This window comes from Pteropus alecto, unplaced genomic scaffold (assembly GCF_000325575.1).
Source record: "Pteropus alecto unplaced genomic scaffold, ASM32557v1 scaffold125, whole genome shotgun sequence".
Classification (NCBI taxonomy): domain Eukaryota; kingdom Metazoa; phylum Chordata; class Mammalia; order Chiroptera; family Pteropodidae; genus Pteropus; species Pteropus alecto.
The window spans coordinates 4040816-4054632 of record NW_006436888.1 but is presented as its reverse complement, the minus strand read 5'-3'; the positions used below and the strand labels follow the sequence as shown (position 1 = coordinate 4054632).

Below are 13817 nucleotides of genomic sequence, written 5' to 3'. Positions count from 1 at the left end.
ATATCGCTTTGATGGACCTAGAAGGTATTTAAATCAGACAGGGAAAGTTAAACACTATATGATTTCACTTATATGCAGAATCTAAAGAATAAAAAAAACAAACTAATCAAAAACAGACTCACAAATATGGTGGACAATTTGGTGACAGACAGAGGGCAGGGGGTTTGGGGAGAATGGGGTGAAGGGTTAAAGAAGTACAAATTAGTAGCCGATGGATGGTCACGGGGATGGGGAGCACGGCATAGGGAATGCAGTTAGCATTGATACGTTGGCTAGGTGGAGGGTCAGGGGAGGGAGGGAGCAATTGGGGGGATCATTTTATGAACTATATAGATGTCTAACCAATGTGCTGTATTCTTGAAACTAATTAACATAAATAAATTAAAAAAAAACATGGTTAATACAAGGAGTGTTTATGAAGCTGATTCATTAACCTGAGAAGGTCAGGCCAGCACATAGGGACAGGAGAGGAGAGAATGGAGTGGAGTGAATGCCTCCCACCTGGCATTTGTTCTTCCTCACCCAGGCCGAATTGGCCGGGTCTCTTATCTCCAATTTTTAACACTGCGACAAGAGCACAGGGCACTTGAAGTGACTTTTGCAATCCCAGGAGCCAGCCGGGGTTTGGATTAGTGACCCAGGCGGCCTCCCCTGCAGCCTATGGTCTGACCAGGACGGTGTTACTAAGCATACTCTTTGCTGGGGACAGGGGACAGGGGTAGGTAGGTCTCTGACACTTTACGTGTGAATTTGAATTTGCCAAAGCCCCTGCCTATAAGGGAGAGACAAACCTCGGAGCCACCACGCAAATTAAAAGGTCCGCAGGGGAGATCGTTACACTAAGTCTTCTCCAGGTGACAGTTTTTCTCCGCTCACTGTCAAAGAACAAGAGCACCAGGATCACATTACAGCAGACTCTGCTCTCTGCTGGGTGCATCCTGTCCTCCTTGTTAAAGGAAAGACAATGGCCAGTACGGAGATCATCAAAATGAGTTCCGAGTTTATTTACTTGTCAGGCAAGGGAGCAGTCAACAGTGAGAGAATTCATGGAATATTTGCCGGTGGGCAAGAATTAGGGTTTGTATACGCTAGAAGTTGGGTCCTGCTGGTGTGGGGTAGGATGCGTCTGCAAGTCCACGCCCAGTAGGTCAAAAAGAGCCTTCAGAGTAGGCGGCGAGAGCCTGGCATGATGGGGCAGCTCAGAGTTTGTAGTTGTCTGTCCGTTTTGGTTGGTTAGAACCAGCAGTCGTGATACACAGCCCTGGGTTTTCGTTAACTCCCAGGCGAGCACTGCCGTCGGTGAAAAGTTTGTCTTTCATGGTGTAGAGGAGAAAAAAAAAAACGCTCTCCCTATACTCCTTAGTTTCTGTAGCTGGGGCCTTGTGATTAAACTGACAAAAGACAGACGAACAGGAGAAAAAGCATACACCTGTGACTTGATGTTAGTATTTTTTTACATGGCACAAGGAGCTTTCTAGAAACAAGTGACACGCTTGAAGAAGTGGCTAGGCGGGAGAGTTTTTCCCATTTTTGACAAAGAACAGTAAATTTCTAAGAGAGGAGACAGGACAAAGGAAAAAGGGGTTAAGGTCGTTAGGGCAAAGTGTGGGAAGCTGATGGAAGACGAGCTTGTTTGAATAAGGCTTGTTATACAGGTTTTGTTAGTATCATCTCTGGGCTAATGAGAGTCCAGAGCTGTCTAGTTCTGCCCTCCCAGATGCGGGACAGAGGAGGGCAGATGCTTTCTCAAAGGGAAACTTATGTCTTACTTTTGGATAAGTGGGGGAGAGTAGAGAGCTTTTGGGGGAGGATCTTTGCTTCTCAGTTGTCTTCAGCGCACCATAATCCTTATTGCCAAAGTGGCATATTTATGTTGGGGTGGCATTTTCTGATACCCCACAATCACCTTTGCACATTTAATCTCACTTAATTTCATGAGTCCAGTAAGATTATCATCCCTCTTTGGCAGATTAAGCAACTCGTCCAAAGTCAACAGCTCGTTAAGTGTAGAGCCAGGATCTGGCCCGGGCATTCTGGCTGGTTCAGACGCTGGGAACATCATGCTAAAGTGCCCCCTTTGCACTAATGGGAGGCGAAACGGGGTTCGTGCAGTGGGTCTACGTCAAATCGCACCCTGTGCATTAAGGTCAGAGGCGTCTTGATGTTGCACAGCGATTCTCCGCAGGAGGCAGGTGTGTGTCATCTCGCTCCCCAGGGTATATTTGGCAATGTCTGGAGATCTATTTGACTGTCCCTATGGGGGAGATGCTACTGGCATCTAGTGGGTAGGAGGCAGGGATGCTGCCAAACATCCTACAGTGCGCAGGACGGCCCCCACAAGAAAGAGTTATCCAGCCCTGAATGTTGATGGTGCCCAGGTTGAGAAACTGGAGTGACAGGAGGCAGCCATATGGATTTTGTTTTGGGGTCAGGCAGACCAGTTGGGTTCAGGTCCCCTTTCTATTGGATGCTCTTGGGTGCTATTGAGTCTCAGCTTCTTTAGCGGAAAAAAAATGGCAGCTTCGGGGTGGGGATAATGCCCACCTGCAAAGTTCATTATAGAAATGAAATAAAGTAAAATTATACAGATGGCATGCACAGTTCAGCTGTGCAATAAGTTGACGCTATTTGACTTTTGGTCTAGGCAGTGGGCGATGGCTCGCAAAGCCTGTCGCTGTTATTATTATTTCCATCTTACGGATTTAGAAACCAAAGGCTTAGAGAGTGTGACTTGCTCACGATCAGAAAGAAGTTATGTGTTATCTCAGGTGATAGCAAAGGCTGTAAAGACAGGTAAGCAGGTGGAAGGGTGGGGTGGGCGTGGGGAGGCTGATGGGGAGTTACAATTTTAAATAAGGTGGCCAGGGACAGCCTCACTCAGAAGGTGACATTTGAGCAGAGACCTGCAGTAGGGGAGGGGACGAGCCCAGCGGACATCTGGGGGAGGAATGTCGCACAGAGAACAGCAGGTACAAAGGACCTGGGGCCACGTTGGCAGACTATGCAACAGCACATGTGGCCAGAGTGGAATTAGGGGATGGGCAATGAGGTCAGGAGGCAGGTGGAGAGCAGCGTTCGTGAGGTCCCTGGTGACTTATTCAAGGCCATTTCTAGTAGCGATGCCAGGACGTCAGCTGGAATCTTGGAGCTCTCATTTCTAGCTGGGACAGATTGCACAAGCCAGTTCCTCTTTTTCGTGGGCCTGTCAGAACCACCTTCTCACCTGAGTCTGTGACTCACGTGGGCCAAGCCAGTGCTTTCAGGAGATGAGGAGGTGGGGGATTCAGGTTGTGGAACAAGCGTAGGCGGTCTACTGGCTCAAAACCCTGCGTTGGGCACAGCCTCTGCTCGACCTCCCCGGTGGTGGACACGGCATGATGGGGATCCTTCTAGCTCTCTTCATGGGGGCCTGCATGTTCTTCGTGGGGACTCTGCTGTGGGTGATCTGCATAAACTTCTTCACTGTAGATATCCCTGCGGCCATCAGCCATCCCGTGAAACTGTGGGTCTTCCACTGCATCTCCGAGCTCTTTCTGACATGGGTGAGTTCTGTGTTTTGTTTGTCCCCTCGTTGTAAGGGTTGAGGAGAGCGTTGGGGAGGTGTACCAGAAGCTTCCAGTTAAATTAACACTGATATCATGGCAGTAGAGGCTGACAGTATATTCTGAGACCTTAATAATTCCTGTTAGGTAACAGGTGACTTGCAGCCTCTTCCCAGGGTTTCTCAAGCTGAAAGGGCGGATGGCCACGCAATTCAAACAAAGAACGATTCTCATTTTCAATTAGGGAAAAAGAAAAGGAAAGCCTGCTCCCCTCCCCTGCCCCCGTCCCGCACAGCTCCCGCCTCCGGGCTTACTTTCTTCACAGCGCCCATCACATTGGCGACGGGTGAAGATAGGAACAAATTGTTCTGAGTCTTTGGGCCCCTATTCCTGTCAACCTGCTAGCTAGAACTGGCCAACGACAGAATAAATGGACACTTTAGCCAATTAGTAAATTAGTACAGGCGAGCAAAGCTACAGAATGTGACTTTAAATGCATGCATACATACATACATATATATATGTACACACACACATATATGTGTGTGTGTGTGTGTGTGTGTGTGTGTGTGTGTGTGTGTGTGTGTGTGTGTATATATATATATAGTTGTTTTGGAGAAATGGAAAACTGTTCATGGCAGTCGTCAGATTCTGCTTGTCGTTCTTGGTGCGTAATTTAACAAAATACCTGTAAAGAGATCGTGGCAGGAATTGGTCGAGGCTGCCAGTAGGAATTTGCTGAACTGCTCTGGAGAGCTGACAGACACTGAATGTAGAAAATATGACTCTTAAATCTCTTAAATAATAAAAAGTGATTGCAAGCTCCTATTCTCTTGGAAAATCCTTGATGGAGCGGAAGGGCCAAAGGGATCCTCCTTCCACAGTCAGCTTTTTACAGGAGGCCATTGGTCCCGTGCCTTTCCGGCCTTGACTGTCATAGTCCACAGTAGGGGCTCCCAAACATAGTGACTCGGTTTCCTCACCTGCAAAACAGGGAGAAAAATAAATAGTCCTCACTTCAGAGCATTTTGTGGGGATGCAGAGAGTTAAGCTGTCTGGAGTGTGTGTTCCAATGCCTGGGACAGGGTAAGCTCTCTGTAATATTAGCCTTATTACTCTTTGTGGATGTTTTTTTTTGTTTGTTTGTTTTTTGTTTTTTTGTTTGTTTGTTTGTTTGTTTTACAAAGATGTGTTGTGCAACTAATACATGTCATCCTCCAGTAGTAGCTCCGAGGCTCAGTGATGGGGGAAAGCAATGAAGCCCAGGTAGAGTCCGCCTGCAGGGAGCTTGGAGACTCCTGGCAGAGTAGAGAGGGTATCGGCAGCGGGGGGCGGGGGCGGGGCAGCAACTTATAAGAAAACTGATTCAGAGTGGCTGGTGGTGTGAGGAAGGTAAGACAGGACAGTGGGGTATGTCACGGAACCTCCAAGGATGACAGGATGCAAGGGGTTCATCAATTTGGGTACCAAATCACCCCATTTCCATGAACCTCTAATGAAAATGTAGTATTTCCTTCCATTATAAAGGAAGGTGACAAACCACAGCTGTGACAGCAGGAGCTGCAACTCGGTCACTAAGAGGAATCCCATATTTCTGAGCATGTTACGGCCTTTGCAGATACCGTGCAGAACCGCGTGTGTACCTTGTTCCTCTGAGATTATGATAGTGTTCGACTGGCCGCCAGGTCTCACTACGCGGTGCGTGAACAAGGAAGCACACGTAGTATTTCGTCGCACATTTATTTCAGTATTTTGATAACTATTTTCAAATAAAATTGCCTTCCTTTGTAACCCCACATATTTTGTGTATTCAGAAACGTACTGTAACAAGGTCCACAGGCTTCATTCACTAAGAGCCAAAATTGTCTTGGCACGGAAAAAGAAACATTGAGTGTGTCTAGGGGGAGAGCCCACTCTATGTGGTTTATTTTGAACTTTTTATTATGCAAACCTTCAGACATATACGAAAGGAGGCAGAATAGTAGAAAGAAGCCTCATGATCCCTCTTCCCCCCAGTAGCATTCACGATGGTTAATTCCTGGCCATTCTTACGTCGCCTGTGCCTTCCCTTGAGTCTCGTTCCCTTTCTCATGAAGGGGATTCCAGACATTGTACTATTTTATCCAAGAATATTTCAGTAGGTATCTCTAAACGTTAAGAACCGCCCCTTCCACCATCTTTCAAAATAGGACCACCATGCAGTTATCGCGTCTGAAAAATAGCATCTTAAAAGGTGCTGGGAGGGCCTTGTCGGCTGGGGTGGTCCAGGAGGGGCTCCCTGGGAAGAGATGTCATGTCCAGGTGGAGCTGGAGCAGGGACCTGGTGGGGGTAGGGCAGCGTTTCAGTCAGGGAGACCCTGGAGAGGGGTGGCTGGAAGCCTGGTTTGTGGAACTGGGGTGTACAAGGGCTGGCAGGGGGAGTGGTTTGAGAGGGGCCGGTGGTGGGGCAGTGTGGGTCCGGGATTTTCTGCTGGTGGGATGGGGACACAGAGGCCACTCTGGGGAGGGGGAGGCACGAGTGGCCGCAGGACTCCAGCAGGACCTGCTGAAACCCTCCCCATTAGGTTCCCTCTTCTCTCGCCAACAGGGGATGATTTTTGAGAAACTGGGAATCTGTTCTATGCCCCAATTTGTCCGTTTCTTGCACGACCTGAAGCCGGTAAAGGAGGATCCGGATGTTGTGGCCACCAACCTCTGCTTCGGGACTGTCCCGGTGAGGCTGTACCAGCCCAAGGCGGCCTCCCGCACCCCCAGGCGGGGAGTCATATTCTACCACGGCGGCGGGGGCGTCTTCGGGAGCTTGAGTAAGAGTCCATCCCCCAGACCCCACCTGGCCCGTGGTGTAATAGCCTCGGAGCAGGGTGTGTGTGTGGGGGGGCCACCCCCGTTCCAGCATGAGGTGACACTCGTGTCATCTTCCTGGGGTCTAAAAGCCTCTATATTATGACCAGGGAACACCAGGGCAGTTAGCGGACCCTAGATCATTCCGGGGACAAAGATGTGGAATGGATCGATCTCTTTCCGGGTCTAAGGAGACACATAGGGATGTCTATACGTATGTATGTACGTGCGTAGCTATGGATACGTCTATGCCGGTTTGTCCTGCTATCCGAAAGCGGAGCGTCCCTATGACGCCTTCCTAAGCCGAAACGGGGTCAAGCGGAGAGGCAATGACCCGAGGACACCTCTCGCTCCAGCAAGTCGAGCGATGACGCCCAAAGCTCACAGATGCAGCTCAGAGCTCTGGGGCCTGAGGCTGAGATGCTGAGTGTCCTTCCCGCGGAAGGAGCTGGCGAGGCCACGCTCGCTGCTCGGCCTCGGGGTGCCCGCTGCCCCCCATAAGTGGCTGGCTGCAAAACAGACGTGCTGAGCGCTGTTTTGCTTTTCACCATTTTTTTTTTTTTTTTTTGACAAGTGAAAATCCTGTCCGGATTTCTTTCGATGCGTGCAAACAGGTGCTTAATGCGGATGTTTTGTAAAAGTGGAATGTCGTAAAGCGACCTTTCAAAGAGCGGGGCATACCTGTCTATACCGACGGAATTCACACACCATACAAGGCAGCGTTTGAAGGCGTGTGATTCCGTCGCGTTTAGTCCATTCACAATGTTGGGCAGCCACCACCTCTACTTAGTTAGAAGTAAGGATTTTTAAAAAGTGAAAATAACTAAAACATCATTTTGTTTCACATCAGGTTTTACCTGAGACAAATTCTGGTACACAGACAGGAGGACCAAAGATTTGAGGGAAGTTAATGAAAAAAAAAAAAAATCTCTCAAAATTGAGACCATATTCTTATCTTAATTCTCCCCCGACTCTGGAAATTTTGGGGGAAAAAACACCTTTTTAGAGCTTCCTAATCTGTGGAATGCCAGGATCCATTGCTGTAGCCTTTAATGCAACCATTTATTAATATTCGTATCTAATAATTTATTAATATTATGTGTGTGGCAGGCCCTTTGTTACACGTGGAAGCCCTTTATGTGCATTAGCTCATCGAAACCCCCAACCACCCTATGATTATCATTATTTCCATTTTCCAGATGAGGAAATCAAGCCTCAAGGAGTGAAGGGACTTGCCCATGCACTGCTTCAGTTCAGGATAAAAGGAGGCAAAGTCACGATTTGAACTTGGGTCTGAACCCCAGAGCTCACACATTGAACCACTGCACTGTGTGGCCAAACAGCCTCTCAGGTGTTGAGAATGAACAGTCACAGCCCAAGAGCTCTGTCCATGGTGGTTGTCGGTGAGAAGCAGGCAGCTGATGATGGCTGGCAAAGGAAGCCCACTAGCTTTTCTAGTAAATTTAAAAACCTTTATTTTTTAGAGCTCTACCAAAACATATGCACTCGCTTGTCCAAGGAGAGTGACTCAGTGGTTCTAGCAGTTGGGTGAGTAAAGGGGAAGATAGGGAGGGGCCAGGCCGAGACCTGGAGTGATGGGGTGGGAGGTAGGAGCTCGGGCCGGTGGGGAGTCGGAGGGACACCAGGCGTGCGGAGGCCAGCGAGGAGGAGAGGAGGCAAGAGGGAGAGACAGAGGCGGAGACCGGGCACTCCTTCCTGCAGGCGGCCCTTGGGTACGTCTAGGTGGGGCTCCCTGCGCACAGCATCATTTGGAAGCGAGGTGGGGAGTGGGCATCGTCAAAGAGATCACCTGGAGCACTCTCAGGTGAGATAATCCTCTCCTTTGAGCAGAGCAGCTGCACATTCTGGATCCTTAGCACCTCCCTGCACTAAATGCCTACACATTTACATCATTTCCATTTCCGTGCGCTCCAGAGAGGGAGGTGCGCCCTGGTGAGATCCACTGAAGGAAGCCAGAAAAGTTAGAAAGCCACTCTCTCTCCTAACCGATCCTGGAGAGTCACGTGCCCAGCCTGGAACCTCAAAGACAGCTTGCTGGATATGGGGCAGGAGAGACCTGGGGTGGCCCCTCTTGGGCCTCCAAGTCAGGCAAACGAAACGCATATGAGAGGTGGTCACTGTAGTGGTTTGACCTTGTCCTTCTGCCCTGCTGCCTGACACATTGTCACACTAGGGTGTGGCCGGTCCTCCTGATTAAGCTTTTCCTGCAGTTTCGTATAAGTGCACATACCAAAAAGAAATATCGATTGCCAACATCTTGATGGGGATAGATTTCTCAGCTTTCCTGTGGCACAGCTAGTGGAGTAGAGTAAAAAATACAGAAGTCAGTCTTTCTGTACTGAAGCTCATCACTTTACAGTTCTCGGCTCCAAAACCATTTCTGCAGTGGGATGGAGATCTTGATCCAGTCGTTGGCCACTATATGCCTTACTGTTCTGGTCACGTTGAACTAAGAGATCATTGGTAGAATAAAACTGGCAAATCTCTGCAAGGAAATTATTTTATGACTCCAAGATAGACAGGGGTTAGGTGTTGAAAGCATTGCCATCCCGGGTCGTTAAGAATAGGGGGCATCAGAACAGAAATGGCTGGAGGAAGATTTGTTGATCCCATTATGTTCACTTTAAAAACAAAAAAATTGAGACCAGCATTTAAAATGATGAAATTTCTCACAAAACCCAGATTTCTAGATTCTCTTGGAAAAATGGAAAGGTCTAGCAATGCCAGGCTGGCGAACCCGCATGACGGCAATCCGATCCTGGAAAAATGGGCTCATTGAGGGTGGCTGACCTGGAGGCAGCCTGTATGTTACCTGCTGGGCCCTGGTGGCATTTAAGCCTTCAAGATCCTCCCATGAAACCTGTGGGCATGGCAGGGTTAATTAGAATCTAAACCCAGGCCACTTGGGGTTGCTCATAAAAGAATAAAAAAAAAAAAAAGAAAAAAATTGGGAACTGGTATGAATTAGGGAAGCACCCATCAAGTAGGTTCAGAGTATGGGGCTTGTGTTGGTGGTAGCTAAGTTGCTGACCGATACGTGGATTATAGGGCTCTTGTGGTCACAGCTTGTCCCCCAAATCGGCATTGGGAGAGTGGGAGTAATAGCTACCACTTACTGAGCCCATGTGCCAGGCACTGAGGGCTTTATGTCTATCAGCTCATTTAAGCCTCATACCTTAACATCTCCTGCTCAGGCTTCAGAAAGAGAAGTTAATGGAAGAAATTTGAGCTCAAGGATGCCAGACTCAGGAATTTTTGGCTTTGCTAGGATGAAGAGCGTTAGCTGTGTTCCTTGATTTCTTTTTTTTAGGTATCGCATGTTGCCACGGCATAAGTTTCCAGTGGCGTTGAGAGACTGCATCACGGCCACCATCCACTTCCTGAAGTCTCTGAATGCTTACGAGGTGGATCCGGCTCAGGTCGTAGTCTGTGGTGACAGCATGGGTGGGGGCATTGCGGCGGCAATCTGCCAGAAACTTGTGGACAGTCCAGATCTCCCCAAGATCCGTGCCCAGGTCCTGATCTATGCTACTCTGCAGGCGCTGGACTTGCAGCTCCCTTCCTGTCAGCAGCACAAGTCTGTCCCACTGCTCACCGAGAGCTTTTTATTCTACTGTATGTTTAATAACCTGGACATCAGCCCCTCCTGGAAAAGCACCATGATGAATAAAGCCCATCTGCCTGCCGAAGTCTGGGAAAAGTATAGAAAGTGGTTGGGCCCGGAAAACATCCCAGAGAGGTTTAAGAAGAAAGGCTACCAGCCAATGTCCCCAAAGTCCCTGGATGAAGACGCCTATCTGGAGACAAATATCATTCTGGATTTGATGAACTCGCCCCTGATTGCTGAAGATGAGGTAGTGTCTCGGGTCCCGGAAGCTTTCATCGTGACCTGTGAGCATGACATTCTGCGGGACCATTCGCTGCTGTACAAGAAGAGACTGGAGGACCTGGGAGTCGCAGTGACGTGGCAGCACGTGGAGGATGGTTTTCACGGAGCGCTGAGCACCCTGGACCTGGGATACTTGGAGTTCCCCTGCTCCACGAGAATTCTGAATGCCATCGTCCATTTTCTAAAGGGCTTATGACCATTTTTCCTTTCCGCTGGAGCCATGCGAGTGTGGGTCCTGCCATCATCCAGTTCCCCGTGGGGCTGTCTAATGCTGATGTAGATGATGCTGAGTGGGGCTAGGGAGGGTGTCGAGGTTGCCATCTCCTTCTCGCTCCGTGTTCTAGAATCAGAAAATATAGGTTTTTGATGTTTGAAGGGAGAGCAGTAGAAGAGGCAGGATGGGGGAGGGTAGGACTCTGGGTCCCTGTCCACCATTGGGAAAGTTGGAGCTGACGGTCTTCAGTGGCCATTTGCAAAGGCGAATGAGCATGTAGAGGTTGTTGCTCACTTCCGTGGGGAAGGGTTCAGACTGCCCAGGCTGATCCAGGCTGTGGGCAACAGGGGTGTCCACTTGGCTCTGGAACAACTGAGGGGCACCATGTGCAATCTCACGGTCCTTTTCCAATATGGCCCGGAGGGCAGGGTTCTGACGTTCCAGACTGCAGGGTGGAGGTGGAGAAACGTGCCTCTTCTTGAGTGCAACTCAAAGGGACACATTTCCTGCTATTCTTCTCTGAGTTCAGAGTCTCAACTGCCTGGGCTGTAAGAGTTAGAATAGAATGGATAGGTTTTCCACAGTGGTTGGCACCTAGCAGCAGATGAAGACAGCCCAGGGCCACCGGACTAGGGAACTCTAGAGCTGTGGGCGAGTCAAAATCAGGCTTCCAACCAAGGGCCTGGAAACAATGTTACGTCAGTAGAGAGGAGATGGGAAAGAAGCTGTATCCTGAGTCAAAGACTCAGGAACACTGCGTTGGACCAAAACTCAACCATGTCTACAGCGAGAAATTGAGGGAGGGCCAAAGGGACTGAAGATGTGTTAGCAAGAATGATTTCTGTTTAAGAGACAGAACCAACTCGAATTGACCTAAATCAGAGAGAGAACGTGTTGGTTTATGTAGCTACAAATTCTGGGGAGAAGTCAGGCGAGGGTTGGTGCAGGACCTCGAGCAGCGCCACCAGCCGCCTTCCCTTCTTTCCTCGAGTCTGTGCTTTCTTCTGTTTCCTTCACCTTCGCCTCTCCACACAGGGGCCCCCCGAGCAGCTCCATTATTCTCCCAGAGTCAAGTGCATTGTTATGGATTTGCCTCATTCTCAGCAGTCCCAGTAGAAATCACATTGTCACTTGATGGCTCTATGGGCTTTCCGAAGGGCGTGTCCAGTTGCTACAACCAAGGGGATGGAATGTTCTGACTGACCAGGCACAAGTCTCAGGTCATCCTTGGAGTGAAGGCTGGGATCAACTCTACTTAATGCTTGAACCGAGCACGGAGGCGGGAGTACTTCCCTTGCATCGACAGGAGACTGGGTGGACATCAGTGCTTACTCTATTAGAGAATCTTAATTGAACCCCGAGCCAAGGTACTTGTACGTGGAAGTGGCAAGAGATGTCAAGGACCACTAGGCAAGTTGACCACCTGCCCATGAAGGATAAAAATTTCTTTAGAGGGATGGCCTAGGCTCCCGCGCTGGCCCTACCTGGTCTTCAGGAGGCTCTGTTCCTGATCGGCCATTGGCTTTTATAGACCAAGATCCAAGATGACGGCACGAGGACCCCAGGCTCGCCTTAGCTTGCTTTCAGCTGCGTGTGCTGAAACACAGGGCAGGGAGGAGCCACTCACCGCAGGTAGACCAACAGGTGGCTTTGTTGGAGAAACACGAATCACTCACTGAAAGAAGGGTAGTTGGTGGGAGCATTGGAATCTGAGAAGCGCGGTCTGTTCTGAGACAGGCCTCTGCGTCGAGTCTGGGTTGGCTCCCCTCCTGGAGCGTTATTTCACGCCTACCTCTGGAGGTGGATGGGGAGACATGAGCTCTTTTACTGTGTGGTGCCGAGGAGTGGATGAGCCACCGGAGAATTGTGCCCAGTGGAAGTGAGTGGGGTATACTTTAGGGGCTGGAAGCACCTCTGGGTGGGCTCTTTTCCAAGGCTGCTTCCCTCTGTGGATCGTGGGAAATAAATCACTTTCACCCCTCATGGCCGGTCAGGTTGATTTGAGGCCCAGATGGTCCACTGTTCTGCTTTACCACGTCATTGCTATCCTTCCTGCAACCCGCTCCTGAGGCTCAGGAAGTGGAAAAGGGGTAGAAATGAATGTTCACTGAGAACCAACTACATGCGAGGCACTGTACGGAGCTGTTTAAATTTGCCACCTCATTGTGAAGAGAGAACACCTATTTTGGGTCACTGCCCAGGCATTTATCAGTGTGACGACCCTACCCACACCTAGTCTGGACATTTAGGTAAGGACCTGAGCTTAAAATTCCCACAGGTTCCCACTTATTCTTTTCCCCCCAGGGCACCTTTTAAAGTAAGCCCTTAGAATTGAGCCCATGAAAAGTGAGTGACCTTCGTCCTGACCACCTTATAAGTAATAGTGTCCCCTCCACTCGCTGTTTCTGAGATCTGTAAGTAATAAATCTTGTGACTTTACTTCCTTCGTGTGAATGTATTGAAACTATGCCTTCAATCAAAATGAACTGGGGTCTTCACTTCCCAAATGTGGGGGGCTCAGATGCCGAGGGAGCTACCTGCAGACCCCACGTGGGCAGCTCGCGCCTCCTCATTCAGCAGGGTGACCTGCTGAATGTTCTGCGTAGTCTTAATTCAATATGCCAGCTTCAGCCCCCACCCCGATATACTCTATGTTCCTCACACAGATTCTACAGAGTGGGTATTGTTAAGCCTATTTTACAGATGAGGAAGCTGAAGGCCAGAAACATTAATAACAACACTCATTTCCTGTCTCTTTGTCGTCAGGCTCAAAGCCCTCTGATTAACGGGTTTGTCCAAGGCCATGTGACTGTCCAAGCACTGCGCACGGCAACCCTGATCTGTCTGACAACAGCCCGCTCCTGTCTTGCCCCATGGCCCATGAGCTCTTTTCTTTACCACCATTCAGAATTTACACGAAAAACAATGACTGAGCCCACGGCTTTATTTGAGTCACTTCCCATCCAGGTAGGTGTCAGCTACTGTCTGACAGAGTCCAGTATTTTGCCGTCTGGTTTTCTTACTTGACTGTAGCTTTCTTGAAGGCTGAATGACTTTGAAATTGCTATTTCCCTCGTGGAATACACAGCTGAGTGACTCAGGGAACATGACTCAGGGAAGATCCGCGTGTGCGCGCGCACGCACACACACACACACACACACACACACTCACACCCCTTTAAGCACAGATATTCTGGCACTCTGGTAGTTTTTTCTCAGGACTTCCCTGGAAAGATCTGCCCGTTAGCCCAGGGCAAGTGCCATCTACCAACGAACAACGTGTTGCATCTCAAATTGCTATCTTTGGTCC

At 49.3% G+C, this 13817-nt stretch overlaps 1 protein-coding gene across 1 annotated transcript; it reads left to right on the top strand.

Moving 5' to 3' along the window:
* Positions 1-3413: 3413 nt before the first annotated feature.
* On the top strand, positions 3414-10489 carry LOC102880089 (arylacetamide deacetylase-like 3). The gene is made up of 4 exons (XM_006914340.2): positions 3414-3542; positions 6130-6346; positions 7868-7931; positions 9715-10489. The coding sequence occupies exons 1-4, from the start codon at positions 3414-3416 to the stop codon at positions 10487-10489; spliced, it is 1185 nt and encodes a 394-aa protein (XP_006914402.2).
* Positions 10490-13817: the final 3328 nt, after the last annotated feature.

What these genes read in the sequence shown, in the direction of transcription:
- LOC102880089 (XM_006914340.2), top strand. Translation starts at nt 3,414, where the DNA reads ATGTTCTTCGTGGGGACTCTGCTGTGGGTGATCTGCATAAACTTCTTC. An exon ending in GGGCGTCTTCGGGAGCTTGA is followed by an intron (nt 6,347 to 7,867) that starts GTAAGAGTCCAT and finishes TTTATTTTTTAG; the next exon opens with AGCTCTACCAAAACATATGC. An exon ending in TCAGTGGTTCTAGCAGTTGG is followed by an intron (nt 7,932 to 9,714) that starts GTGAGTAAAGGG and finishes TCTTTTTTTTAG; the next exon opens with GTATCGCATGTTGCCACGGC.